General features: G+C 42.8%; 1 protein-coding gene across 11 annotated transcripts in view; it reads right to left on the bottom strand.

Moving 5' to 3' along the window:
• The window catches only part of LOC144763243 (protein phosphatase EYA4), a 645,968-nt gene that overhangs the window by 140,505 nt on the left and 477,847 nt on the right, over window positions 1–27,616 (bottom strand). For 8 of the 11 annotated variants that reach the window (XM_078648664.1, XM_078648660.1, XM_078648666.1 and 5 more), the window contains one exon: window positions 18,132–18,224. The exons of the other annotated variants lie outside the window; for them this stretch is intronic. In XM_078648664.1, the coding sequence (XP_078504790.1) occupies window positions 18,132–18,224 (93 nt within the window). The remainder of the gene's footprint in view (window positions 1–18,131; window positions 18,225–27,616) is intronic. 11 annotated transcript variants of the gene reach the window in all.

Raw genomic sequence — 27,616 nt, 5'->3', positions numbered from 1 at the left:
GGGGTTTTTCAACTTCATTTAATCTCTCTGTGCCTTCTCCCAACAACATTTCCCGCCCTGGAGAGTGCATGTCATCGTGAGATGGCGGCAGCCGTGTCGAGCTGTCTGTGTAAAGGGCGGCAGCTACATGCTACAAGTAACTGAGTTGCCAATTAAATAGGAGCACTGCTTACCAGCATGTTTGTTTTCCTTTCTGCCCTTTCCTAGCTGCAGCATACAGCAGTGCTTCCACTTCACTTAATCGCCCTGTACCTTCCCCAAACAACACTTCCCGCCCCGGACTGTTCATATCATTGTAAAATAGCTGCAGCCGTTTCCAGCTTTTTCTAAAGGGCGGCAGCTAATTAGATTACAAATTAAATATGAGCACTGCTCTTCAACTGAGCTGTCACACAGGGTGCTCTGGGATGGCATAAATGATATTTCCCGTTTGACATGTTTCTATAGTGTCAGAGACAGTAATAAAATAAACACTCTAAGGCGGAAAGTACTCAGTATAAAAACATTTGCTTTTTAAAAGCATGAGCAAGAATTACCAAGTTGAGAAGGGAAAACACCGGTCCATTACAGATGCAAAGGAAACAAAGAGTGAAACAACTTTCGGCCCGGTTTCCACTTCATATAATCTCCACTCCCTTGTCCCTACACCACCTCTTGCCCCAGAGTGTGCATGTCATTGAGAAATGTCCACTGGCGTGTCCAATTCAGGGTATAAAGGGAACCCGTAAGTAAATTAATTATTAAATAAAAGCACTGCTCTTAAGCATGTTTTTTTTTTCTGCCCTTTCCTTGCCACGGCCCTGCTTCCACTTCACTTAATCTCCACGTGTCTTCCCCCACCTCCTGCCCTGAAGTATGCACATGTTACTTTTATTTTATATGGCAGCATTCCTAACTACCATTCCTGTTCAGCAGTTCTCCATCCCCCAAATCTTTAATACATACTCTATTTGAAGTAACACATGCGCTCCATTGTAGCACTTTCCCTTTGCATTATTTATGAGTGTTTGAAGCCAAATGGAGCTTTACTATTGGGGTTACGGCTCATTACCTGCCCTCCACACTCAGGATGCAGCCTGTTCACATACTGGGTTCATATCAATCCAAAGAGGGTCTACCAAATCTAGGGGCTTGTTCCAAGATGTTGTTACTTTTTTTTCAGCCAGCATATTACTCTGGTCTCCACTCCCTTATAACATATTTTCCTTTTTTGGGTTCTCCAGCCCCACAAGGTCCTAGTCATGGCAATAGCGCACTCCACACCAAATAAAAAATAAAAAACAATTGTCAATTTCAACACCAACTCTAACTTTCACAAATGCAAGACCTATTGCATTGCAAATGTATGTCAATACATATAAGTCATCCCTAAGGTAGGCCCTTGACAGGCCATGGGCAGGGTGCAGTGTATTTAAAAAGTAGGAAATGTATTTTTAAGTTTTACATGTCCTGGTAGTGAAAAACCCAAATTAGTTTTTTCACTACTGCAAGGCCTATCCCTCCCATAGGATAACATTGCAATTGCCTTATTATACTTTATAAGTGTCATTTCCAATTGGGAAGAGATTGGACACCACGTTTGGTGTCTGTGAAATCAAAATTTAAAAAGGTGAAGTCTGATTAAAAATGTTAATTCTAAAAATGTCCCTTTTAGAAAGTCGGCATTTCCTTACTTGAGCCATTTGGTGCCTGCTGCCTGTCTCTGAATAGATATCTGGGGTGGGTGACAGCTGGGGTTTTTGCATTCCATCTAGACAGTCACACACAAAAGGAGCTTAGGTGTGACTTAAGTGTGACTTGATGTGCCATCCACATCATGATGGGCCATTGTGGGCAGGATGGGAGGGAGGACCTGGACACAGCATCACACTTATATCTGAATAGGGAGTGTCCTGTATCCACATAAAGGGCTGCATACCCCCACTGTAGTGAGTCTGGAGCCAGGGAAGGAAGGGAAGGGACTATGTGCACTTCAGATGCCTCTCTTTGAAGTCTCCCCCACTTCAAAGGCACAACTGGGTAGAAGTACTGGACTGCGGGCACCTCCACCACCACTTCAGTACACTTCTGGACCTGTGGATACTCTGCCAGGAAGGACTGCTGTGCTGCTACAAGAACTGCTGGACTGCTCCTCTGCTGGTCCCCTGCTTTTCCATGCTGCCCTCTTGTCTAGGAGTAAGAAGGACTGGATCTGCTCTTCAACCCACAACCAGAGTAACTCCAAGGGCTTGCCTCCTGATTTAAGTCTTTGGGACATAAAAAAACGTCCACCTCACTAGCTACAGCACCTGGATTGTGCCATCTGTGAGTCTGCCCTGTAAGTGGTGCCAATCCAATGCTGGACCCTTGGAAGTGGGTTTAAAGTGCTGCTCCAGCAGACTCCACACAGCTCCATTGACGCAAAAGACTTGGAAACGGAGCATCACCTACCTGTGTGGACCTTCGACAATGCATGCATCGCCTCTTCTGCACCTCGCTTCTCGCCTTCGTCAATGATTCACTTTCTCTGTTGCTCGCATTTGATCCTTGATGTTGACACAAACAAGGTACTTTGCAGCAGGCCAAGCCCGTCCCCTGTTTCTGACTGACGCTCCATTGCGGTTGGCGTAAACTTTTTGGACTTGACCTGGTCTAGCATGACAAGATAGCCCCAGTTGGCGCTTTATGCATTTAAGCCCTACATTTCAGTTTATTAAAAAAAATCATAACTCTGTTTCTACTACTTGGATTTTTGTCTTTTAGGTCTTTAAAAAAAAAAAAAAATTAAGCTCTATATTTCTAACCAGGTGTGGTATCTGCTTGTGTGGTGTTTTCACTGTTTTACTGTTTGAAATTTTACACAAATACCTTACACATTGCTTCTTAAGTTAAGCCTGACTGGTGTGTACCAAGCTACTAGGGAGTGAGCACAGGCTAATCTAGGGTGTATTACTGACTTACAGTGACTAGGATTGTGTTTCCTGCTTGGACAGGGTGCATACCTCTGCCAACCAGAAACCCAATTTCTAACACTAACTAATGGAAATTGGGATGGACGATCACTGGTGGAAATCAACTAGGACAGTAGAGGAAGTACGTTTACACTCACAGTCAAACAACACTCGATAGTGTACAGCTTGTGTTGAAGAGATTTACTGGAGAACCTGCTAGCTCTAGGCAGTTGGAGCCAAATACTTCTTGCGAGGCACCAGCTACCTCTCTGATATTGAACGGATAAAGTCTCTTTTAATCATGACTTCTGCTGGCAGATCATGTTAATGTTTTGAGCAAAAGTTGTTTCTTCTCTGGGCGGATTAGAAAAACCCATGTAAGAGTGGCTGGCTCCCTCACTTGTAATGTTAAGACACTCTATTTGATAACGAGGATATAAAATAGCCGTATGCAATAATGGCACCAATCTCTGCATGTTATTCGTACTATCTTCATACCCACGTAAAGCGCTCTGATACATCTGGGTCCAGTCAGCGCTATATAAAACTTCTAAAATAAATAAATACATTTGTCTGCCTGTATCTGTTCACCTGCAGAGCAGCGTAAAGCACACGGTCTCCACTTTCACTCGTTGCGCGTCGCAGGAGTGGGGTTCGAAAGGAGGGTGGTAAAATTACAAGCATGCAGCAGACATATTGACAGGAAACTATATTATCCACAGTGAAACAATATCAATCCCACCTCTGGCCTTTCTGTGGCAACAGTAATCGATAATATACATTGTCCATGGGTTCTAGCTGCATCGTGTCAGTCGCCCTGTTGTCAGCCGTAGTAGTAGTTCAGAAAGCTTAACAAACGCAACCTTAATCGAAACGACGATTGCACGCCATCTCTAAGTTAATGCATTGGGTCAAGGACATCACACCCGGTGTGGATGGGTCATGACATGCTAAGTCTCACTAAACACCTAAGGGGAGATTTACAAGCCCCTTGAGCCACTTTTGCGTCACTTTTCCCATGTTAAAAATGACGCAAAAGTTGCGCAAGGGGCTTGTAAATCTGCCACCTATTGGATAGCACAGGGGGATTGCGTTTGGTCAATAAGATCCTGTTTAGCTGGCGCTGCACAATGTAATTCACGCAATGTCCCGACAGGTCTCCGGAATGTTAACCATCGTAAATGGAAAAGACTACTCACCAAAGAAATGCACATTCACCTTGGCACCCTTAAAAAGTCACCTCTTGGGCGCAACATGTGATGTGTTGGCAGTGTTTTTTTAACGTGCTCGAATTACTAGCGATTAAAAAAAACAAAGATAAAGAAGGCATCTAATTTGAAGTTGTAGCGTTTCAACGAGCATATGGAGTGAGAATAAAACAGATTTAAAGAAATAAATAACGGACATAAAATTATTGCTTGCAAAAGGACAGGACAAGGGCCAAAAAAACAAGAGCAGATGCTATAAATGGTTAACAGTTTGCAGTTTACAATAATAAAGATGTTAGAGCTGGCAGGCCCCTACTTTATTCAATCTGATAAATTCTTATTCCTGCCACATGGGGGCAGTCTATTCCCACGAAATGACATCCGAGACCAAGACATAACTGTCCACACAAAAAGCAACGAAAAAAGCATATACTCCTGAATGTTTATGGTGAAGGGGCTAATAAAATACATGAGAAAGCAGCACTGCTCAATCACGATAAATCCTCAACCTAGACTAAAAAATCGAGGGGAAATCACACAAAATACTGATCTATATCTGAGACCAAAGGACGGTAAACGGTAGGAAGTCTCTCTCTTATCATTTTTAATATTTCTCAGCCATTGTTCTGATTTTTATAAAGACTGAAACTCAAAAATGTTATTAAAACAAAATAAATATCACTAAAAAGTAAACATAAACCTCCAAAGACATTAGGCCACAAGAAGAACACAGATCAAAATGATCAATTTACTTGCAATGACTATAAAACCTACATTCACTGATTGTGGAAAATAAAGAATGGGCAGGGCAGCTTGCACTGCTATATTTCGCTTTTCGAAAAACACTGGTGTGATATATTTATGTTTTAGAAAGCCCAAAGATGCACATAGAGATAAAACATTAGGGAGATCTTGAAATCAACAATTACAGCACAGGCTTCTCTATGCATCCTCTCTTGTCAGTGGTGCCCTATCATCAGCCAAAGGCAAGTCGACATATTTCATATTAATACAGACAGTGGCTAAGCCAGTAGGTCTGGTGTGGACTCGGTCAGTCTTTTAGGTTTATGTTTTGGCATGCATTTTTGCAAAACTTTACTATTGTGGAAGCTGCGGAGTCGTTGTCAATAAAAAGAAAATGGCTAAAAGCAAATAATATTAATTGGTCTCAAAAAGTACGCATTGCCATAGTAGGGCCGGGAACTGAAGGGAACCTTTTTGTGTGTGGATGTGCTCCTTCTGAAAGGAAAGAATACTGTCAGTCACAGGGAAGTTAGCCAATGGCAGAAGTGGGCTGACTCACTGCCCCATGTTGTTTGGAAAAGGAAATTGTGACCAACACAATAACAGACCAACACGTGAAGAGGGATTACTGAAAGCCCCGAGGGGTAAATTCATATAATCTCAATTAAATCTAAAGGTCTTGCCTAACTCCATGTCCAATAAAAGCGGTGAACTATTGTCTCCAGGTTATCACCAAAATACAAAGAAAATAATGCTTACCTTTCCTCAGACCCCTAGAGAAAAACATTTACTCTAATGACAGTGCAAGAGCTCAGCCTCACAGCTTCCTTCTGCAATAGCTGCGTTTAGTATTTTTCTCCCAAAATCCAACAGAATGCCATTAAATACCTCCAGCACACTAAACTCTAACTTCCTCAAAGCGCAAGTTGCAAAGCAAGTAAGAGCAAAGATTTGCATCTCGACATTTTTTTTAGTTTCCTAAAAATCAGATGGAGCACAGAACCATCTGGAGGCACCAATAGTTGAAGAAACCTATGCAAATAATACTAAGCAGACCTCACTACAATCAAATGTCTCCTGTAAGGCTAGGAAAGTCTTAAGCTTGACCTAGTAAGGAGTTCAGATATTGCAATTTGCCGTAAAGTACCTTCTGCACCATTCTATGCCATGGACCAAATTTTGGTTTCATATACCATCCTCAAAGGTTTAACATCACTGCTATCGACTGATGTATAGAAGGTCAACAAACCTCTCGTGGTAGAAACGAATTTACTCTTTCGAAATAGGGTGTGAGCCTCAACAAATAGTGCTGCTTATAGAGCCAAATATTCATAGCGCTTCACTACCTCCAGCAGTGATCCCTTTTGCAGACACCTATAGCAGGTCACTTACCCGTCCCCTGGCAAAAACAAATGTTCTTCCCAGATCACATATGGTCTACCTGGTACTCAGCAAAAAACAAAATGGCAATTTGGGATACCAAGTGCCTTGTCTTGTGAACAAAGATGAGAAGTTTAAAATCAACAACTTTTGTCGGAAATATTTTCTGCTGAGCCTAGCCCTTCCTTTTTAATGCTTATACATCTGCCCTGTGGTAGACCCTAAAAGGATCATAGGGCAGGGAGCATCGTATTTAAAAAGACGGACATGTGTACCTAGGTTTTACATGTCCTGACAGTGAAAATATCCTCAAAATAGTTTTTCATTGCAGCAAGGGTATCTAAACTATTGCCTAACACGGGATTACCTTTCTAGCATTTAATAAGTGATAACTACGATTTGAGACCAGCTAGAGAAATACTTCTTCCGCTCATTTGAACTGTAATTTAAAATCACATTTTTATTTAAATGTCTTTATTGAATTTTTTGACAGCAAGTTCTCAAGTAACAGTTTATAGATAATTACATTGTTGCTCTAAATAGCAATCTCTGCCCTATCAAGTAAAACACATTTCTTTATTAACGTTTCATTTAGTACAGTGGTGGCTCAGGGCTGGCACGCCCATAATGCATATACAACGAGCAAGAATGTACATGCATTCCCGACCTCCCCCTTCCAGGTCTGCAATCAGGCAAAGAACAGAGATATCTCATCCCAGGGTCACAGCATGCAATGTGATTTCAGTGCCAGCCATGATGGGTGCCAGAGCCCCCGTCCAAACCTGTGTTGATTGTAACATTAAACCCAAGTAGACGTAAGACCATAACTCGAAACCTGGCAGGCAATGGTAGCATCTTATAAGCGTGTGTGCAGTAGGTGCAGCAGGAATGTGTGTGGGAGCAGTGTAATCCATTCCCATAAGCAGGTAGAGGAGCAGTTCGGAACTCCCTGGTAGCCTCTCATGGTGTAAGGGTGTTTCAATATCATGTTCAGGTGCGCAGAAACATGGCCTTAGCGCTTCCCTCTCGCCCACCCAGACACTGAAATTCAAAATCCTCTTTAATGGTACGGTGAAGTCGGATTTTAAATTACTATCCTGAAAATGCCACCTTTAGAAAGTTGCAATTTTTCTGCCTGAACCAAATGTGCCTTACTTGCCAGAGTTGATGGTCACATAACTGCTAATGTCTCTTCTGTGGTGCGATGGATATTCCTTTCAGACAGGGGACAAAAAGGCCAGGTGTATGGAGAAGGGTCTTCCTCTTCTGAGCAAGATGACCTGAGTATTGTACTTAGCCCTTCCTAAGCCTCAACGGGTACCAGTCCCTTCCTGACTCCCGAAGATGCCAGCCCGGTCACTGGAAAATGCAGCTCACACTTCGGACTACCAGCCTTTTGTCCCCCTGGACAGATTGGAGTCAAACTCAGACAAAAGGGTAGAACTGATCAGAGCCAGTTTAGACTTAGAAAACGTTGTAAACCCCCCACCCCACACACACAGACTGCCAAGGGGTATAAAAGTGGCTCCCTCAGAACCTCTCATCAGAACACTCATGGTCGTGTGGAGACTCAGACAAAGGATTTACCAGCTGTCTAAAGCCTGAAGGAAGACTGGAACTGCTTTCCTTGAAACCAGGACCCCAGAAATGACTCCAAGGGTCAGCTGCCTGGCCTGTTTGAGTTATATGGACACTGCAAGAGTCCAGAGACCTTACCTGCAACTGCCCAGCTGACTATTACAACTTGGACCTGCTCAAACCATGCTGCTGGTCTCTGCTGGAGTGACTCTAAACTTGGACCCTTGGCTGGTGTTAAGAGTGTACTCCTCTAATACCAAAACACCACGAACTGGACCTCGGGGAAAAATCAGAAGTTCTGGGCTCTTCACATAGAAAAGAACTATCCCTGTTTTCATTGTGAAAGCGAACAGACTTTACTAAGACTAATGTGAGACCTGCATCCAACTGCTGAAGCGACCTTTCCAAAAACAGAATGCAGACTTCACTGCTCAGAGCTCTTCTCATCTACAACAATTTCCCTGTGTTTTCTGCCAGCGCAAAGTGCCGATTGTTGACTAGATCTTCACTCTGTCAACAACTGGACTTCCAATGCGAAGTTCCGACCAAGACCTGAAACTTTAGCAACTCACCGTCGACGAGCTCCTCTCCAAATCCAACTAGCAGCATGACCACCGACAACCACGACAAATGTTTCTTGCGTGAAAATTGGACTAAGCTAGTAGGTAACCTTTCCACTAAGACAGACCTGGTCCTTGTAGCCGACTTGTGCTCCATTGTCGTTGGTCAGAACTTTCTCATTGACCCAGTCCAGTGTGACCAGATGTTAGAAATGGGGGTCTCTAGTTGGCAGGATGTTACCCTGTCCAAGTAGAGACCCTTCTTCCTAGTCAGGATACGGGGGATACACTTATAAAATAACCCCTGCTCACCCCCTTGGTAGCTTGGCACGAGCAGTCAGGCTTATCTCAGAGGCAGTGTGTAAAGCCTTTGCAAATAACCAACAGTAATACAGCGAAAACACTACAAAATGACATCACACCAGTTTTAGAAAAAGATCCAATATTTTGTCTGTGCAGACAAGACCAAAAAATGATAAAAATCTACCATCCAGTTCTTAGAAATATCAATAGGCAAAAATAGACTTAAAATACAGTTCCTGGAAGTCGATAGCTCCGTCTGGGTCCATCATGGCGTTGTGAACAACAAATCTAAACAGTTCTCCCTGACCGCGGCATCGCGAGCCAGCTACCGTGTAGGAAATACCCACAAAACAGTACCTTTAGATGGTGACTTCGTGATGAGCTCCAAAGAGCCCGCGTCAGCAGGCAACGGTTCCGGAGGTCAGGTGTCGTCGGGCACTTGAAGTCACGCGCGTTGCAGATCGAGCTCCGTGCGGTGTAAGTCAGGAGCGCTGGCATCGGTGGGCACCGGGGCTACGCTGTGACCTCAGGTCATGGTGGAGGCAGCAGCTCGGTGATGCCATCCAGCAGGGTCAGTGAGACCAGGGCTGCAAGCAAAGTGGGCAGTGCTCGTTGCGGTGCTAGCAGGTCACGGAGCAGGCAGCGGCATCGATGTTGCAGAAGGGCTGTCGTCAGCTGATGAACCGGAGTCAGTAGGCCTAGGCTGAGGTGTGGGGCGGGCGGTGCGTCGTGTAACTTACGAGTGGTGCCCTCAAACCACAGTGCAAGCAGCGACGTCATAGTTGGCATGGAGCAGTGTCGTCGGGGATACCAGGGTGGTGCAAGTGCGGAGCCCACAGGTCACGGTGCAAAAAGTGGTTCGGTGGTGACATCGGGCGTTGTCCCCAGTTAGACCAGGGTTGCGGTGCAAAGTGCGGCAGTCCCTTCAGGACAAAGAGTCGGCAGTGGTGTCATTGACAGCGCCGGGTTGCTTAATCTTCTGTTGCAGCACAAAACACGCAGTTCCCAGTGCTGATAGCTAATGAACTTCGAGTCTTTGCTGTCTCTCTTGAGACTTCTTGGACAGGGGGCACGATCTACCTCAAACCCTTAGAGAAACTCAGACAAACAAGGTGCAGAAAGTTCAGTCCAGTCCTTTCTTTGCCCCGTATAGAAGCAGCCACTGCAGGCCAAGACAGCAAAGTGGTAGTTCCTCCTCACAGCTTTTCCAGGTCTTTTTCTTGACAGGTTCCTTGATCCAAAAGATTCCTAAAGTCCTGGGGTCAGGGCCCCATTATTTTTACCACATTTACTCTTTGTTCTCTTTCTGGCAAGGGTCTCTGAGCCCAGTCCAAACGAGTTCTGCCCTCTCTGGCCCAGCTTCACTCCAGTAGTGGAGACAGCATTGTGCAGAGGAGACACTGCCTATTCATGTGCTAGTGAAAACTATCCCCACCACTCCAACTGCAGACCAGGCCTATTCAGCCCAACTATGAGTCACCCAGGAAAGGCGGGACATACCTCAGACCTCCTTGGGGCTGTCTAAAGTGAATGTATACCCCATCCTCTGTCACTTCAAAATCAGACAGTCAATACACAAACAAACAGAGGCACACAGAATGGGTAGACAAGAAAATACCCACTTTCTAAAAGTGGTATTACCAAACACATAATATAAGAATCATCTTTACTAAAAGATGTATGTTTAAATCCTGAGTTCAGGCATACTAAACTCTATTTCCCTATCTTGTCCCAATGGAAAGTTAGGTATGTAATACGTTATAATGCAACTCCCATGTTAGCCTATGGGGCAGATAGCCTGTCAATAGTGAAAGACAAAATCGGCAGGACTACAAGGACATGTCACACACACCAGGACATGTCCTACCTTTTCCAAACACTGCACCCTGCCCTTGGGGGTACCTTGGGCCTACTTGAGGGTAGCCTTACATGTAAGAAAAGGGAAAGTTAGAGCCTGGCAATTGGGCACACTTGCCTCGTAGACATGGCCTGCAACAATTTGTGTGGCTGGCACAATCAGTAGCATTTGATTTACAGGTCCTGGGCACACACAGAGCACTATATTAGGGACTTAGTAGGAAATCAAATAAGCCAAACATGAAAAAAACAATCCATAAACACAACTAACAGAAGGAGCACTTGCACTTTAACAATGAACAGCAGTGATAAAGTGCACAGAGGCACTAAACCAGCAAACCGAAGTCCAACGTACCATTAAAAACAGGAGGCAAGAAAGCAAAAAGACAGAGGAAACAAGCCAGAAGATGCCAGGTCTAACATCAGATAACTAGGATTGGTGCCTTGCGCTTCTTGGCCCTGTTTTTACTTAGAATACAATAAAAAAAAAAATATATATATATATAATTAACAGTGACCTCCAAATGGAATCACAAGCCAACCAGACTGCCAGGGTGTGCTTTGCGGTGCTGCGTGGGCTGCGTCAGCTGCTTCCACTAATACCAGAAGAACGGTGTCCATTAGTGGTGAGAAGCACAGTGCTTAGCATACTGGACTACTGCAACTCCCTATATCTGGGAGCCCCACAATATATCATCAAAGGGTTGCAGGGAGTCCAGTCAGCAGCAGCAAAAATAGCATTACATATACAGCGCAGCACCTCATCTACACAAGCTCTGAGGGTACTTCATTGGCTGCCTATTAAGGAAAGGATCCAATTTAAGGCATTATGCCTAGTCCACAGAGCGGTGCATGACACAGGCCCTATTCCTTTACAAGAAATTTTTTCCTGGTATCATCACAAAAGACAACTCTGTTCCTCAAGTGCTAGTCTGCTGGTCACCCCTAGATTTAAACGCTCCAGGATGGGAGGAAGGTCATTTAGTGTGACTGCCGCTCTCCTTTGGAACAAGCTTCCCCAGAATATTAGACAAATGGACTCCTTATCTGAGTTTAGGAAGCATATCAAAACATGTTTTTTTCCTAGGGTTTGACTCCTTTTTACTCTTCCTTTAAATGCTGGAAGCTAGCTGCTGACTGGTTTAACTTTACTTCGATCAAAGCGCCAGGATACCCGTAGAGTGACAGTCTGCGCTATATGAGAACATATTCCATTCCATTCCATTCCATATATATATAGAAGTACCAATCCCATTTTTGCAGGAAAAACGGGCCGACGCATGCTTGGAGCTTGACAGCAGGCTTTTATTCAAAATTTAAGCGCAAACATGATGTTCGGTGGAAACGCTTGGCAGACGCGTTTCAGCCTGTCGGCTTTCTTCAGTGCCCAGTTCCATCGCGTACAAGTTGTTACTGCTGAGTGCTGGTTAAATAACATGGATGGTCCACACTGATTGGTCTGTTGATGTTAACCCAACCTCCTCAGTTTTGTTGGGCGCTACTCCACGCCGGGATTTCTCGCATACCACCGTGAATGGATCGTACAGTGAGGATCCAGTCAACTAACCCAGTGGCTTCCCAGTCATACCGGCAGAGGTATGCAGTGATATCCTGCATCACAGAGATCCCGAACAAAGTCACTCCTGTCAAAGACTCCTTACGCAGCACATGACTGCGTCCTCCCTCCCCGTACGGCTTCTCTACTCAAGTGAGTGTCCTTTCCAATGCGGGGGGGCGCCGCGTTGTATTTTCATACGATATATATATATATATATATCCATACTAATATTATAAAGAGAGAGCCCAAACCTTTGAGGCGGGTAATCTCAGTAACCACAGCACCAATCACAACACCCAATACAGCGTTGGAAAAGGCAGTTGCAGCAGAAGGACATAGGCTATGCAGACGGCCACCATATACATCTTTTTTTTTTAAATTATTTTTATTAACTTTTAAAGAAACAGTGGTGTTCATCACAATCATACAGTGCAAGACATACAATTGTACCGTAGGACACCATATACATTTAACAGGTAAAAGAACGTGCCAGCAAAGTAGTCCCTTGTGGGCGTGTCTGCGTTGTGCTGTGGGCTGGGGGCGTGTGGTACGGCCATCACATTGTGGGCCTGTGCTGGGGGCGTGACAAACGCTGGGGGCGTGTGTCCGCCTTTCATGCCATGTGAGTCGTACATACAAGCGCCAATTATGATGCTGCGCAGCATCAAGGGGCACGCTGGGGGCATGAGAAACGCTGGGGGCGCGTCTGCTGTGGCCGTGTGCTGGGGGCATGACAAACACGTTCAGCTGGAGGCCTGGTAAGTAACATTACTGCAGCCTCTCCTGCGCGCTGTTACTGAACTCTCTCATTCAACGAAATTAGATGCGTCTGCTACCATCAACAAGGGCTCTAGCCGGGCTCAGGCGGCGGATCAGTACACTAATTACACGTGCCTGATAACATCAACCAGGGCTGCAGCTGGGCCTCAAGCGGGGGAACACGCGCCTGCTAACATCAAACAGGCCTGCATCTTGGCCTCAAGCGGGGGAACACACAAATAAGCGTGTCTGCGGGGACAATTACTGCAGCCTCTCCTACTCGCTGTCACTGAACTCTCTCATTAAACAGATTTACCCGCGACTGATAACTCTCTCATTCAACAACATTATACGCGCCTGCTAACATCAACCAGGGCTGTAGCCGGGCTCAGGCGGCGGAACACTACATCAATTACACGCGCCTGCTAACATCAACCAGGGCTGCCGCTGGCCCTTCTCTGTCCCCATTGTAATGAAACAAAAATTTTTGTCTACCGCAAGATTTTAGAATAAATTGCCCTTGCCAAATACACACATTACAAACATTATAGTTCATACCCGGACAACGTCGGGACGGGCTGATATATATATATCCAGTACAACTGGTTGAATAGTTGTCGTGTTGGTGTCATTTTATTTATTAACATATTCTCTATTTTTCTAAATTGATTTGGGATGCTTCTTGCGTTGTGTTTTAACATTATTACTGCTTCCAAGTTAAGCATTTTATGCCAAGCTACCTTAGGGTTGAACACAATTATTTTGACACTTTTGAGGTCCACCCTGACAAGGACTGTGTTTATTACTTAAGTGGGGCTCTCCCCCTTTCAACTAGTAACCCAGTTTCTTACATTACTAGCTTGTGTATTTCGGGAAAACGAATCTGTAGGGGTGCTTTTGTGAGTCGGATGTATGCTAAGTGTGCACAATTTAATTTAAAAAACTATTGTTTTCCCAGATGATAAAGTGAGAAACGTGTGCCAACAGCTAGAAATGTAAAAATAAATGTGGCTTTCAGTTATTGTTGAGAGCTAATGTTAAACTGCATAAATATGAAAGAGCATTTCCACAATATTTGTCTAAGAACTAATCAGAATAGGACTCCCTGTAAATATCTGATTCTGTATGGTGTTAATAACTCACATTACTGGCCCCTACTACAATTACAGTATTTGAGTTTTTTACCTGAGAACACCGGCTATTGAAAGAATCCAAAGTCTCCGGGTAAAACACGAGAGTAAAACATGAGGGAACCGGCAAGGAAAGACACATTCCTGCATACTGTTCCTCAAAAACCCAAAATCTGTAGTATTTCAAACTATTTTCTATACCCCCGAGTTACTGTTGTCTCAGTGTCTGCAATTTTAGGAAGCTAGGATAATCTCGTGCGGTACCCCACCCCCCCTCCCAAAAAAGTCAGCACCCCGCCCTTTAACAGATGAAAGCTATAACTTTGAAAGTGACAGATTAGTTTTATAACGTAGGTAGAATACAATTCAGAGTCTCCTCTTTCAAACACAACGTTTTATACGAGAGAGACAGAGTGGATCAAGTTTAATAAAAAAAAAACTGTTCCCTTCTTTATGAAATAAGTACAGTTAATAGGAATGTAATGCAATAGATTAATGGATTTGGTAAACAAAGCCGAAGGTAAAAGCGGATATAACTTAGGTGTCATTTTATGAGGTGGTTGCTAGCAAGCACATGTGTTATAACTATCCAGAGGTTCATGATAAGCACATTGAACACAGAGAGTGCACTAAAATTATTAACAATCAGTAAAACATGATCTGGTGATTAGTAAGAACTATTTCAGTATGCAAAAAGTAACCTGGGTATTCTTAAATGTAAACTTTTTAGGAACAAGCCTTTGTAAGAAAACCATTTGTATGAGATAGAAATGTATCAAATTATTGAATAAAAACAGTTTATAAACAGTTTAAAGTTAGGAATTGAAACTATGTGGTTGGTTTCTTCTATATTGTACAACACACTTTCGAAGAACATGGCAAGTTACTTACCAGTTATAATGATATGTTTGATAATCTTTACCTCATACTAATATCTGTGTATTCACTTGGTTCTTGTGTTGTGCAGTGTGAAAATAACAACCTAACTGTATCCCAAACACAGCTATCAAGCACCAGTGATTGTTACAAAATTCATTTTTTTAACTTATCAAACTTTATTTGCCCTGATTGATCAATACTAAAAAAATGCGACTAAGGACATTTAGTGATAGCATTAGCACAGGACCGAACATACTGATCAAGAGATGTACAAGACAGGATAGGTTTCATAAACTGAATTCATGTTGCATGTACTTTCTTGAGTACTTGATGTAGCTACATTGAATTCATACAATACTTTCTTATTAACATATTTTTTTATAATTATGAATATGTTCAGTCTATTTGACATAGTCTCAAAGGTCCCCCAGTTACTAGACAGAGAAAGGACTAATATTTATTGGATTAATCTAACAGATGCTCCTTGACCGGCTGGCGAGGATTTGCATATAATTGCCTACTTAGAGTCAGTATTCCATGTACTTTCTTGACGCTTTGTCATTTTAAACTTCATAACTTAGATCATAAATGAAAGTATCCTCTACTGTTAATGCAGTTTTGTCTCTTACTTAAACAACTCAGCCCAGGAATTCCTTGCTAAGCAGTTGCTTTTAAAACAATCTATATCCTGATAATGACCCTATGAATTGTTTACTGGGTTGAAAAGCTGACATTACTGCTAGTGCTATAATTATTTGTAGTGTAACGGAAATTCTTGTTCTGGGTTGTGTACGCCTCTACATCATGGTCACTCACACTTTCAAAGTGGTTCTTAAGTTGTTCTATTTAAATTATTCTTTTTGTACATAGTTCTTAAGTTGTTGCACTGAACAAGGAGCCATTCTTCCACTTAGCACAGATATTATTGTTTTATGTGTCATAATGATTGTTTCGATACAAGGAATGTGTTCTATGTATAATAACAGTGCCCTCTTTTCATAATGCTTGGGTAAATAAGGTTTTCTTTAGAGCTCCCATTAAATATTCCTTTATTTGTTGTTTAAAAATACTCCTTAGGCAAGAAATAATCATTTTATTTTGTAAAAGGGTTACTCCATCGCTAATAATTCTCCTGCTAATCTCAGGATACGTAACAACCACTGAAGGCTGGAATAGAAGGACCAGAGAAACGAATTCGTGCCAAACACACATTCTACATAATCAGTGCCAAATCAACAGCAAAAAAGATGAGCTAACCAGAATGTGGGATTCGCTCAAACAGAATACTTGGAAAAAACATCCTAGCCCCATCAGGTTTACAAGAGAAAACCTTAATATTCTGAATACACAAATCCTTATGTTCCTTTACAGACAGATCCCTGGTGCTTCACTCACAACTTTATAAACGATCATCTTGTGGCATGAAGTAGGCGTGTTTCAACAACGGCCAAGCCAACATCATGCATTATGAATTATTCATGAAGGGTTTGTGCTTGAGGAGCCATCACACACGAATATTTATTCAAACTCTTCCATTACAGTGGAGACCTGCTGAAAAGCTTAGCTGTTCACGTCCTACAAACTTTGATGAGCGCACAAAGCTGTTAAATGAACTTGTGCTGAAGAAATGAAATGTTTGAGAGAAACAGGGGAACCGTCAGCCGCGGGCCGTGGAGGGAGTAACGGTGGGGCAGGGAGGCGGGGAGGGGGAGGGGCAGGGTGGAGAGGGCTAAATACCGGCACATGGATAATTACAGGTAAGTAAACAATTTAAATAATAAAACGAATTTCGTAATGCGCACTGCATTGCAAAATGCGATGCAGTGCGCGCTACGAAATTTGTTTTATTATTTAAATTGTTTACTTACCTGTAATTATCCATGTGCCGGTTTTTAGCCCTCTCCACCCTGCCCCTCCCCCTCCCCGCCTCACCGTTACTCCCTCCACGGCCCGCGGCTGGGAACCGTACTCACTAAGGAACCAGGGTAATAGTTGTATAGGATAAACAGTGGTTCCTGTGGAATTATTTATTATGAGGTTATGATACATAAGCACAATCGTAATATAGAGGGTTAGATAATGGCAGAGCGCGAAGGAACTACTAACAGACCGATTCCAGTGTAGAGGGGCTCAATTAATTTTACACCACAGCCGTAGCGTTGTAGAATCCCTTTGTGGATTAAAAGTGGCAATGCACTGGGAGTTTGTTTCAGTAGACGATTGTCACTTGGATTTAGGTTCCCTTTGTCACTTGGGACACTATGCACAAATGTTGTTTTGATGTATAATGTTTACTCCTACCTTTATTGTTTAAAAAAATCCATAATATACACTACACTGGAATCGGTGTGTGTTAGTAGTTCCTTTGCGCTCTGCCATTATCTAACCCTCTATATTACGAATGTGCTTATGTATCATAACCTCATAATATATAATTTCACAGGAACCACTGTTTTTCCTATATGAAGAAATAAAATGTGGCACTCAGGTCTAAAGATCTATCTAACCGTACTTTCTTTCAGCGATAGGGCTTTTACCCAACATCAAAGTTAACATCATACAATAAAGAATAACTTCGGTTTCAATGAATACTGACCCTAGTGCCTGGTTTATAAAGTGTTTGCCTGTCAACATGGGCTTATTTACAAGCCCCTTGCACCGCCGGTACGTCACGTTTTCCCATATTAAAGGTGACGTACCAGCAGTGCAAGGGCTTGAAAATAAGCCCCTGAGCTCTCATTAAAAGTATGTCCTTGGAACATGTAAACAAAATTTACAATGTAATGTCAGTTTGCACTATTTACTATTATGTTTACAACGGTGTTTTCATATAAGTGAAAAAAAAATCAAGTTACCTTGCACTCAGCAACAACAAAACAACTATCTTTTTTAAAGCAAATAGTTTTCAGGCTACATATTCAGAGCAAGGTGATCTCAATAATTCAATTTTTGCACCACCTTAGTGTTGTGTGCATTTTATTTTGAGCTTCAATATTAAGGAAAGTGTCATAAACTTCAGTGGATTCACCAAGCACGTGCAAGGTGACTTGAGGCATTATGAATGCCTCCCAGCCAGCATGGCACAATACGGGATACTATTTGAAAATCTGGTAGCTCCTAAACGCTACCGTACTGGAATCAGTTAACACCTGTTTGTAGGAGCTAGATTGAGCACTCTGCCTGGAGAGCTTTGATTCTAAAAAATATTCCAAGTCTTTGTGTGGAAATAATGAGTGTGGCTTTACCTGACCCCGTAAAAGTGTCAAGGGATCCATCTCCAGTTGTAGCTGCGGTTTCGCTGCTGTTCAGTGGCTCTGTTTTGACTGCAAGAAGAGACACTACACAGAAGAATAAGTAGTCATGAGATTGTTTTGTATCTAAATTTCCAAAAAAGACCTCATGCCAGTTTCACTTAGGATATTCCTGATTTCATGTGCATGCATCTGAAAAGTTTAGAAACTCAAAGAGAATAGTGTTGATAGAGAGTAAAATAGACATGCATTTTTACCTCCTCCAGTCCTGATCAAGACCTCATATTATACCATTTAATAGTGTATAGTCCACCTTGATGATGCTCCCCACCCAACCGGCTAGCTGTAAGTGTGTGCCAATGGCACGCCAAAAGCCACATCTAACAGACTGTGCATTTTGGCACTCATTCCTGGTCAGACACAGTGCCGGGTTTAATTTGATGCCTAGCAAATACAGATTATGCAAGGTTCTGCATTCACCAGATCTAAAATTTGCAGCACATTCTAATTGGCCCATCTCACACTGAGAGTGAGCATAATTAGTGACTTTTGTAACTCCATTAGAATCAGCGAGGCAACAATTAAATGCAATGGTTTCTGCTTTTTATTTATGAAAACATCTCAACTGAGATCACCACCATTACAATGTAGGGCACTATACGTAAAGCAGGAGCATGTACACAGACTAATGTTTTAAAAATACAAGCAATATTTGCTTAAAATATAGGATAACAGGTAGAATTCAATTCATAGGCTCCTCTTAGGCGAAATCAGGAATGATGTATATGTTTTTTGGTAGTCCTAGTCAATAGGCTAATGCGTGTGAAGGAGGAAGTCCAAGCAACATCAAGTCAGCAAGAGAGGAAATATTTTCAGCATAACAAAATGTATAAAATGTTTCAAATTTGCGAGTGACAAAGTCATAATAAAGAAAAGTGAGACAGCAATTACAAATGCCAGCGCATTAAAAACATTTGCATACATTAAATATTAGATGCAAAAACAACAGAGATACTGAAAATCACCCGAAGTCCTTTAGCATCTCAGCTGTTCACAAGCCCCTAGCCATAAGTGAAAATTATGGTTCACAAAATCCATGAATCATACGTTTTTAATCAATCGGTGGATTTAGGAGATTCCACTATTTGCATGTCTTGATTCTGTTAGGCGTGAAAATGCTTAATGAAGCAGTCCCAAAAAACATTTTGCCTAAGAGAAGAACCTAGCTGGATAATTTAAATGCCTAAGACAAGATATAGAGTAATCCTTTACAGAAGAACAGGACAACAACATACTTACCTAACTATGATTCCTTTTGATTGATTTAACCAATATGGGTGGACGAAGATGCAATGCTTGACTGCTCGCAACTCACATATTTTTATTAAACTACAGGAAGCTATGCAAAGAGCATACAGTCCGTAGTGTAAAAAACAATAAATGAGCGGCAGTGTTGGTAGCCCTTTGAAGTAGCGGGAAGCTAAGTTAGGGGCCCTAGGGCAATGGAAGGAACGGTGTGGCTCGGCAACTGTCCACACGGTTCCCTGACCAGAGTCCATACTACCTCACACAGGAGTCCCAACTGGCCCAACAGCCTGCACCCCATCCAGAAGTCAGTATCTTTTATGGCCTTGCTCCTACAGCAAGCTGCCCCAGCTGATACCATGCCCGACACATATTGATGTTTGCGGAAGGATGCATCTTATCAATTGTTATTTTCTGCTCCTTATTTTCCCGTCCTAGGACATTGAGAGCAGGAATTTTTGTATAGAGAGAAGGATATACTTTTTAACATCAAATCACATAGTAGTGGGAGATCCAGGAATTTCAGAATATTCCACAAAAAAAATTAATTTAAAAATGTGCATATTCCTATTTACTTCTAGTTTCAGAGTCTGTCAGTCCTTTACAAAGGTATTACATTCAAAATGTGGAGGTGAACATCCCAACATTTCTGTACTTCTCCAGGAAGGGATGGAAGTTTCTCTTTCTCATATTCAAAGAAAATACCATATCTGGATAGAACCACAAAAGAATCTGAATGGTTGTTTAAAGGCCGCTGTTTTGGTAGATTTCCTACTCTTGGACAATGCAAACTATAGCATCCTTATTTGTGGAGGCTGCGTAAGAAGCAGCAAAGTCACTCCTCTCCACATGCAGCACGCACCGTTATCAAATGAGATTTCACATGAAGAAGTCACTAATCATTTACCTCTTGGAACTTACAATTTAGTAAGGAATGCTATGGCTATCACAGTAGTGGAACAACTTTTCTACTAAACCTCAGGTTTGCGTTTTGTGCTGGGAGCCTGTATATTTACAGAGGTAGATTTGTCTCCTGGACAATTCTTAAGGACTACTCGAAAGGCAAATTGTATCGTCCTTAGGATACAGTTCTGTGCTTTCAGGGTTAAGGACCTATACCACATAGATTTTAATAATATGATTATCCTAATTGCCATGGATGTCTGAACAGTGAAGAAACCTGAGGAGTAACAGTAGCATCCTTGGCTGAAGCTAGTCGCTAGGCAACCAAAAAAGCTGTAGTATTGTTGGTAGAAGCTCACTATATGGGTAGGACTCAAAGTCTCTTCAAGCCATGTCTTCAATGTCTTTACAAATACATCCAGGATGTTCCTGACAAAGAGGGCCAGAATCTTGTCAGAAATATTGTTTGAAGCATACCGTGTAACTGTGTTTAGGCCATATTTTACAGAGCCCTCGACATTTTATTTCTCGAGTGTTCCCTTTAAATGAAATGTAACATATACAAGGGTTCTTGCCTTAAATGGGAAGATACACTATGAACTATTTAGGAACTGCATTGAATATACTCCTACTGGTAGGGGGTGCATCTACAGCATTAAGTACTGAGCACAGAATTTAACACAAGACATGTTGCTTTACACTGCTGTTCATGATAAATTTGAGATAACAAGATCACTCGTCTGACTGTCAGAAATACTACAGAGGATTTTTCATCTGCTCACTTTTTCCAATAAAGTCCTGTATGATCTCACTATAGTTACTTTACTAGTATCGACCTTAAGCTCCCACACTACCTGCTACAGAGGATAGTTTTGAAAAATTCACAATCGTTGCGATGATAATGAGGACTGTCAAGTCTAACAAAAATTAATTTAAGGAAAATCCTTACAAAACGTTCCAGATGCCTAGCATTAGTCTCCTCTTACCAATAAACCTAAAAAAGAATTAGTGTGTCGTATATAACCTTTAGATTCTAACCTAAGATCTAAATCTCATAGATATTTTGATAAATAAGCAACACTGAATTTTGGACCGTTAGTAACAATCCATGTGGTATTCAACTCTTAGGCAGAATACTGCTGATTTCACCTACTGCTTCTTGTAGCGCAAATACTTTAACTTCAAATTTTGCTAGTTTCCTAAATAACAAGTTACTTACCTTCCGTAATGCCTTGCCTGGTAGAGAATCTATCTGGGTGCAGAACCCTTACCTTAGAATTATCCCCTGGTGTCAAACTGGATCCAGAACTTTTTTGTGAGCAGTACCCTTGAGTGCCGGTAGGTGGAGTTGTTCGGCTTCACATGGCATCGTTGGCGTAATCTGCGCTGGAAGTGACTTTCTACGTGCCCATATAGGCACCACCTAAGTGCGCTGATGTCAGTTACTCTTTGCGACAATCCACACCAGAAGTGCAGTCACACAGTACATTGACCACTGGTGTGGAGATCTAGGGCCCGGAAAGGGGAAAGCCCTGTCCCCAAAAATTATTTTGCAGAGTGGGGAGGATAGGTGGGTCAATAAGGAATCTGCGGCTAGACAGAGTCTCTTCCAGATACGGCGTTACCGAAGGCAAGAAACGTGTTCATCTGATAAAGACTTCTAGCTGCAGATGCCTTTCCTTCGAATAGATACCCATGCAAAACCTCCCTAGAGATGGGTCTGCAGACCAATTTCACATGAGGAAGTCCTGCAGGACCGAATTGGCAAAAGGCCCAATTCTACTGAGCTGACTTCGCATGAAAATGCAGTGTCTGCAGCTTTGGCTCTTGTGGAATGAGCACCAAACCATCGGGGGTTGTTTCTTAGCCAATGCATAACAGTTTTTAATACAGAGCACGATCCATCTGGAGATGGAGAACTTTTGCATGGCCCGTCCCTTCTTCGCTCCAACATACCCCACGAAGAGTTGGTCCTCCACCCGGAGCTCTTGCTTGCAGTCCAGGAAGAACAGTGCTCTTTTTGGACCCAGATGGTGGAGTCACTCCTCTTCTTTGGAGGGATGTGGAGAAGAGTAAAAAGTAGGCACAGACATGGTTTGGCCTACGTGAAATGGAGTGACCACTTTTGGAAGAAAGGAAGCCCTTGTACGAAGCACCTGTTTGTCTGGGTAGATGTTTAGATGAGGAGGGTTGGATGACAAGGCCTGACGCTCATTGAACCTCTGGGCAGAATTTATTACCCCCACAAGAAAGGCTGTCTTGATGGTAAGGAGCCTCAGTTGACAATTGTGCAGAGACTCAAAGTGCACTCAAGCAAGGTAAGGGCAAGATTGAAATTCTACAGAGGCATAACGTAAGGAGTGCGAGGGAACATATGTTGCAATCCTTTCAAAAACCTATGTACAAGAAGGGATTGGAAAAGTGAAGGTTGGTCAGCCAATCAAAGAAAAGCAGAGATTGTAAATAAGTATCCCTTAATGGTGTCCAGAGCAGAGTCCTGCCTGGCAAGGGAAAGAACGAACAGGAGCACCTGAAAAAAGGGGCCAGAAAGGAGATCAATGATTCTTTCTGTACAATATGAAACAAACTTGTCCCAGCGCAGGAATATACCGTCTTGGTGAAGGGACAACTGGCTGCCAATCCAACATTGCAGACTTCGGGCGGAAAGTCGAAAGCTGTCAACTGTGGCCGCATAATCTCCACACATGAAGGATGACTGTTGACAGGTTCAGTTGGAGAACCTTCCACTGCTGCTACATAAGTAGATGCTCCAGAAGGGATAGCCTGATCGGAGAACCAATGGCCATGCTCAACAGCTTGGGATACCAAACTCTCCATGCCCAATCCAGAGCCACAGAGATGACTTGGGTCCAGTCATTCCTGATCTTCTTGAGAACACTGGGCAGGAGGGGTATAGGCGGTAAGGCGTTTCACCCAAGATGAATAGCGTCTCTGAGCGAGAGCCACTTTGGAAACTCCCATGTGCAGAAATGGGGATATTACGGGTTCTCGGCGATGGTGAACAGATCTAACCAAAGCTCTCCCCACTGCTGAAAGAAAGCCCCTCCAGATGGAGATGCCATTTGTGATTCACAAGGCATCCTCGGCTGAGTTTGACCGCTTTGGCGTTCAGACAGCCCGCCAGGTGCTGAACTACCAGGAATATGCTGGGCGTTCACAAAAGGTCCACGAGTCCACCCTACCACGTCTGTTGCAGTACCACATGGCAGTGGGGTTATCTGTGAACACTTGCACTAGCCATCCCCGGATAGAGGGCAGGAAGGCTTTCAATGCCAATCAGATTGCTCGGAGCTCAAACAGGTTGATGTGGAGTCTGAATTTTGCCGGTAACCAGAGTCCTCTGATCTCCACCTCTCTCAGAAGGCCGTCCCATCCCAGGAATTACACATTTGTCACCAAGGTCAGATCGGGTTGGGGAAGAGAGAGGGGTCTCCCACTGACCCAATCGCAGTTCGTAAGCCCGCACTGCAGGTCCTTTGCAGTTCCCGCCAAGATCTGGACCATCTTGGAGAGATTCCCCTGATACTCTACCCACTGGAACGTCAGGTCCCTCTGTAGAGCCTTATATGCCAGTAGGCTTTTGTGTCACAAGCAGGATGCAGGAGGTCATGAGACTTAGCAGCCTCAGTCTCACCGAAATCCAAGACAGAGGTTGAAACATAGTTATCATAGCCTGAATATCCTGGACTCACCTTTCGGGAGGATAGGCCAGAAATATCACTGTGTCCAAAACAGCTCTGATGAAAGGGAGCGTCTGAGAGGGAGTCAGGTCTGACTTCAGCAAGTTGATAGTGAACCCCAGCGAATGCAGAAGGTTTTCCGTAGTCTGGAGGTAGGAGATAGCAGCCTGGGGGGAGCCCACCGTCCGTGAGTTGTCGAGATAGGGGAAGACTGGCATCCCTGATCTCCGCAAAAGAGCAGCAACCACCGCCATCACCTTGGTGAACACCCTGTAGAAGCGAGATTCCTATCAGTCTCACTGGTGCAGGGACACCCTCTTGTCTATGGGTTCAATAAATGAGGATCAACACTGGAGTGGGACAAAACACAAGTTTAATATATCTCATGAGATGGCTCAGTCATACAGACACTACAAGTGCCTGAGAGGGAATAAACTAGAACGGTTGAGGGTCTCCCTTTTATACATGTTGGGTACCATAAGAGTTCACCAGAAAACCTCTTAGTCATGGTTACATCACATTTTACATAACCCTCTTATGGCATTTTTACATAACGCTTACACAACCCCTTACACAATGCCTACATGCTGTACTGTAGAATCCTGATAAACCCCACCCACGTCATTTTTGTAGATAGGCAAGGGAGGTAACAGGCATTGGTGGGCAAAGTGATTAGACATCTGTGCACGTAGGCCCTTCGGAAGGGCAGGGCTGCTGAATCTGACACGCGAGCCTTATCAATACAACCAGCTTTCAGTGAACACGTAACTTCTAACATCACCAGAGTCCCCGCAGAAACACAAAATGGGGGCTAGTGGACAAAATGGCAGAGAGCAGAGGCTAATTTAACAAGATACAATTTTTTACCGTTTAATAACCCAAGGGGGCTGGTGAGGCTAAAAGGGAGAGCAGCGAGCTGAAAATGCTTGTGGCTCACTGTGAAATACAGGTAATGCCTGTGGGCAGACAGGATGGGAATGTGGAAGTGTGCATCCTGCAAGTCCAAAAAATGACTAAGGGGTAGCTCTTACTAGATCTGCGCTGGCTGGAGCAGAAAGAAAATAATGACTTCAGCCCGCCTACGTGGCACCTATATTAGGCACTGCGAACATCACTTCTGGTGCAGACAATGGAAACAACTCCAAGCGGAGACAAACAAGGCCACCTACTGATGCACAGAGGTACTGCTCACAAAACATTTACGGATTCAGTTCGACGCTGGAGATAATTCTATGGTAACGAATCTGCACCTAGAAGTCTCTTTTAGATTTCTCATTTATGTATTACAACTCTTCCAAAAGCGTTCGGCAGGAATCTTGCACAGCTGTAAAAGCTCTGACATTGTAAACACCCATCAGACCAAGCACATCAGATTCTGCACTTTCTAATGTAACAGTATGGTGACTAGACAGTTCAAACTCAGGCAATATTCATTCAATCTTATAACATACCTTAAAATCTCTTCTGATCTTATAAAACAACTCAGCCTTTCTACTTTCACTTCCGAAGGATATCGGCAAAATGACACCATGATTTACTAGAGGGCACCGTAATCGAACTTAGGAGAACAATTTCTTTTGATCACACTGAAAAATATACTTCTAGCAAATGCTATAAGATGGTTAACATGCAGCAGCGTTCATTAGAATTCACATAATACTTCATTTAGAATCATCATTGCGTTCAGCCAACATCTCAAAAACTATTTTCAAAAGATTTTTCTATCTTTCAGGATCGGTCTATGTGCTGCTGGTCTCTTAAGCATAACAGGCAACAACGGTTCCTCATTGGCCCAAATTTGGTAATTATTAAAGTACCAACAAAAATTATCGCAAGTTGTTTTGGAAGTGAACAGTCAAGGTAGAAAGTTTGACAATTATAACTACACAGAACACTAGGCCACCTTAAATCAATATATTGATATAAAATACAGATATAGGAAGTGGCAAATAGTGCTGCACTATGTGGATCAAACGGATGCTCCTTGCACAAAAGTGAAAAACTTTTTATCAATGGTGTAGGATTTTATTTTACTTTTTACAACGAAAATGGCAGAAGTCAAACTGTAACAAAAAGTGGCAAGAATAAATTATGTGGCACAGTCCCAACAATAAACTGCTCATGGCAATGAAGGAGTGCAATAGACATCTCTCAGCCAAGCACATGTGAAGTTTATGTTTCAAACCAGATGAATAATTCCTCTTGCGAAAAAGCATAACTCTGTAGTGTCTCTAGAATGCTAAGTGTCCCCAACAGACAACCTTGTGAGAATCTAAATGATCAATAAGAGGTTGGGAGGGTGGGGGAGAACTATCTAATGGAGATTAAAAAGTCGCTCAGAACAGCCTAGTGAGAGGGAAGCAGCATCATCTGCAACAATAATCTTTATTAGAGTTGCTAAAACCATAAAAGAACACAACACAATTATTAAAACAAATCAATAATACTTTACAGCAATGAATACAGGTAATTCATGGGATAACTGTGCATACGGGTACAAAAGCAACAATGCATGATTTACTCATACCACACGGGTACCAAATAAAGCATGATTAAAACATAACTTGTCTATCCACCTGAGTCACCTTGGGCACCATTATGCTCATAAATATACAATCATTAAAAGAAGAAGTTCATAAAAATTGTGTGTATGTAAGAGGTACACTTCTGTCTAAATAATTCATAAAGTGATTGTGCATTAAAGGGTACAATAGCAGCAGCCCTTAATATAATAGCAAACCACTTAGGTATCACATAAATAATTATTAAAGTATAACTTTCCTAACAGTCTGAGTAGCTTTGTGTACTATTAGGCTCAATAAAATGTACAGTCATAAAAGAATGACTTCATAAGATGACATGTCATGGGGAAAAATCACCCTTATAGGAATCACTATTTCACGCTGTGTTTGTCAACAAGGTTATCTTTCAGAGGCTAATTAAAATCAGTTAGAACACATAAAACACTATTAAAACATTATTTGCCCACCAAATTCCATATTATTACTGTGGCAAAAAAAAAAGTATGAGCCATTATACACTTTCATTCAGCTTGCAATAATTGGAGACGTAATAAGGCTGGCATGAGTAGCAGCATTGACCAGAGGGGCTGTAGGCAAGGATCTGATTCCCTACAACTTGTGTCCCTCTACAAAGTAGGCCTGGTCCGCAGTGCAGTGCACTGCAGTGATTTGCTTTAGGTGAACTTACATTTCTTTGCTCGAACAAATGCACAGCACACTCCACAGAGCACCACTCAAGTGATGACAAAAAAGCTGCCCTCTTCCCTGTATTTGTCAACTTTCCATGGTCCCCACTACCCTTCTCCAGATCCAAAAGCACCCCATTTATCTTCAGAGACAACACAAGAGGTACAAGCTCTTTGTAGTAATCAAGTCCAGGCTGGTTGTGATATTTCATGATGATTTATTCATGTTGGTTACAGATCAGTAGTACAGTAGTATTCAGCTCCACCAGGAGCAGCCAGCCAGGCGCTCAGCCCTTCTCCAACTGTAAGTTCCCACTCCCAACATTCCATCTTGCATCATTCAGGCAGCATTTCACTGGCAT

This window comes from Lissotriton helveticus, chromosome 6 (genome assembly GCF_964261635.1).
Source record: "Lissotriton helveticus chromosome 6, aLisHel1.1, whole genome shotgun sequence".
Classification (NCBI taxonomy): domain Eukaryota; kingdom Metazoa; phylum Chordata; class Amphibia; order Caudata; family Salamandridae; genus Lissotriton; species Lissotriton helveticus.
The sequence above is the reverse complement of the archived record's forward strand: the minus strand, read 5'-3'. Positions and strand labels throughout refer to the sequence as shown.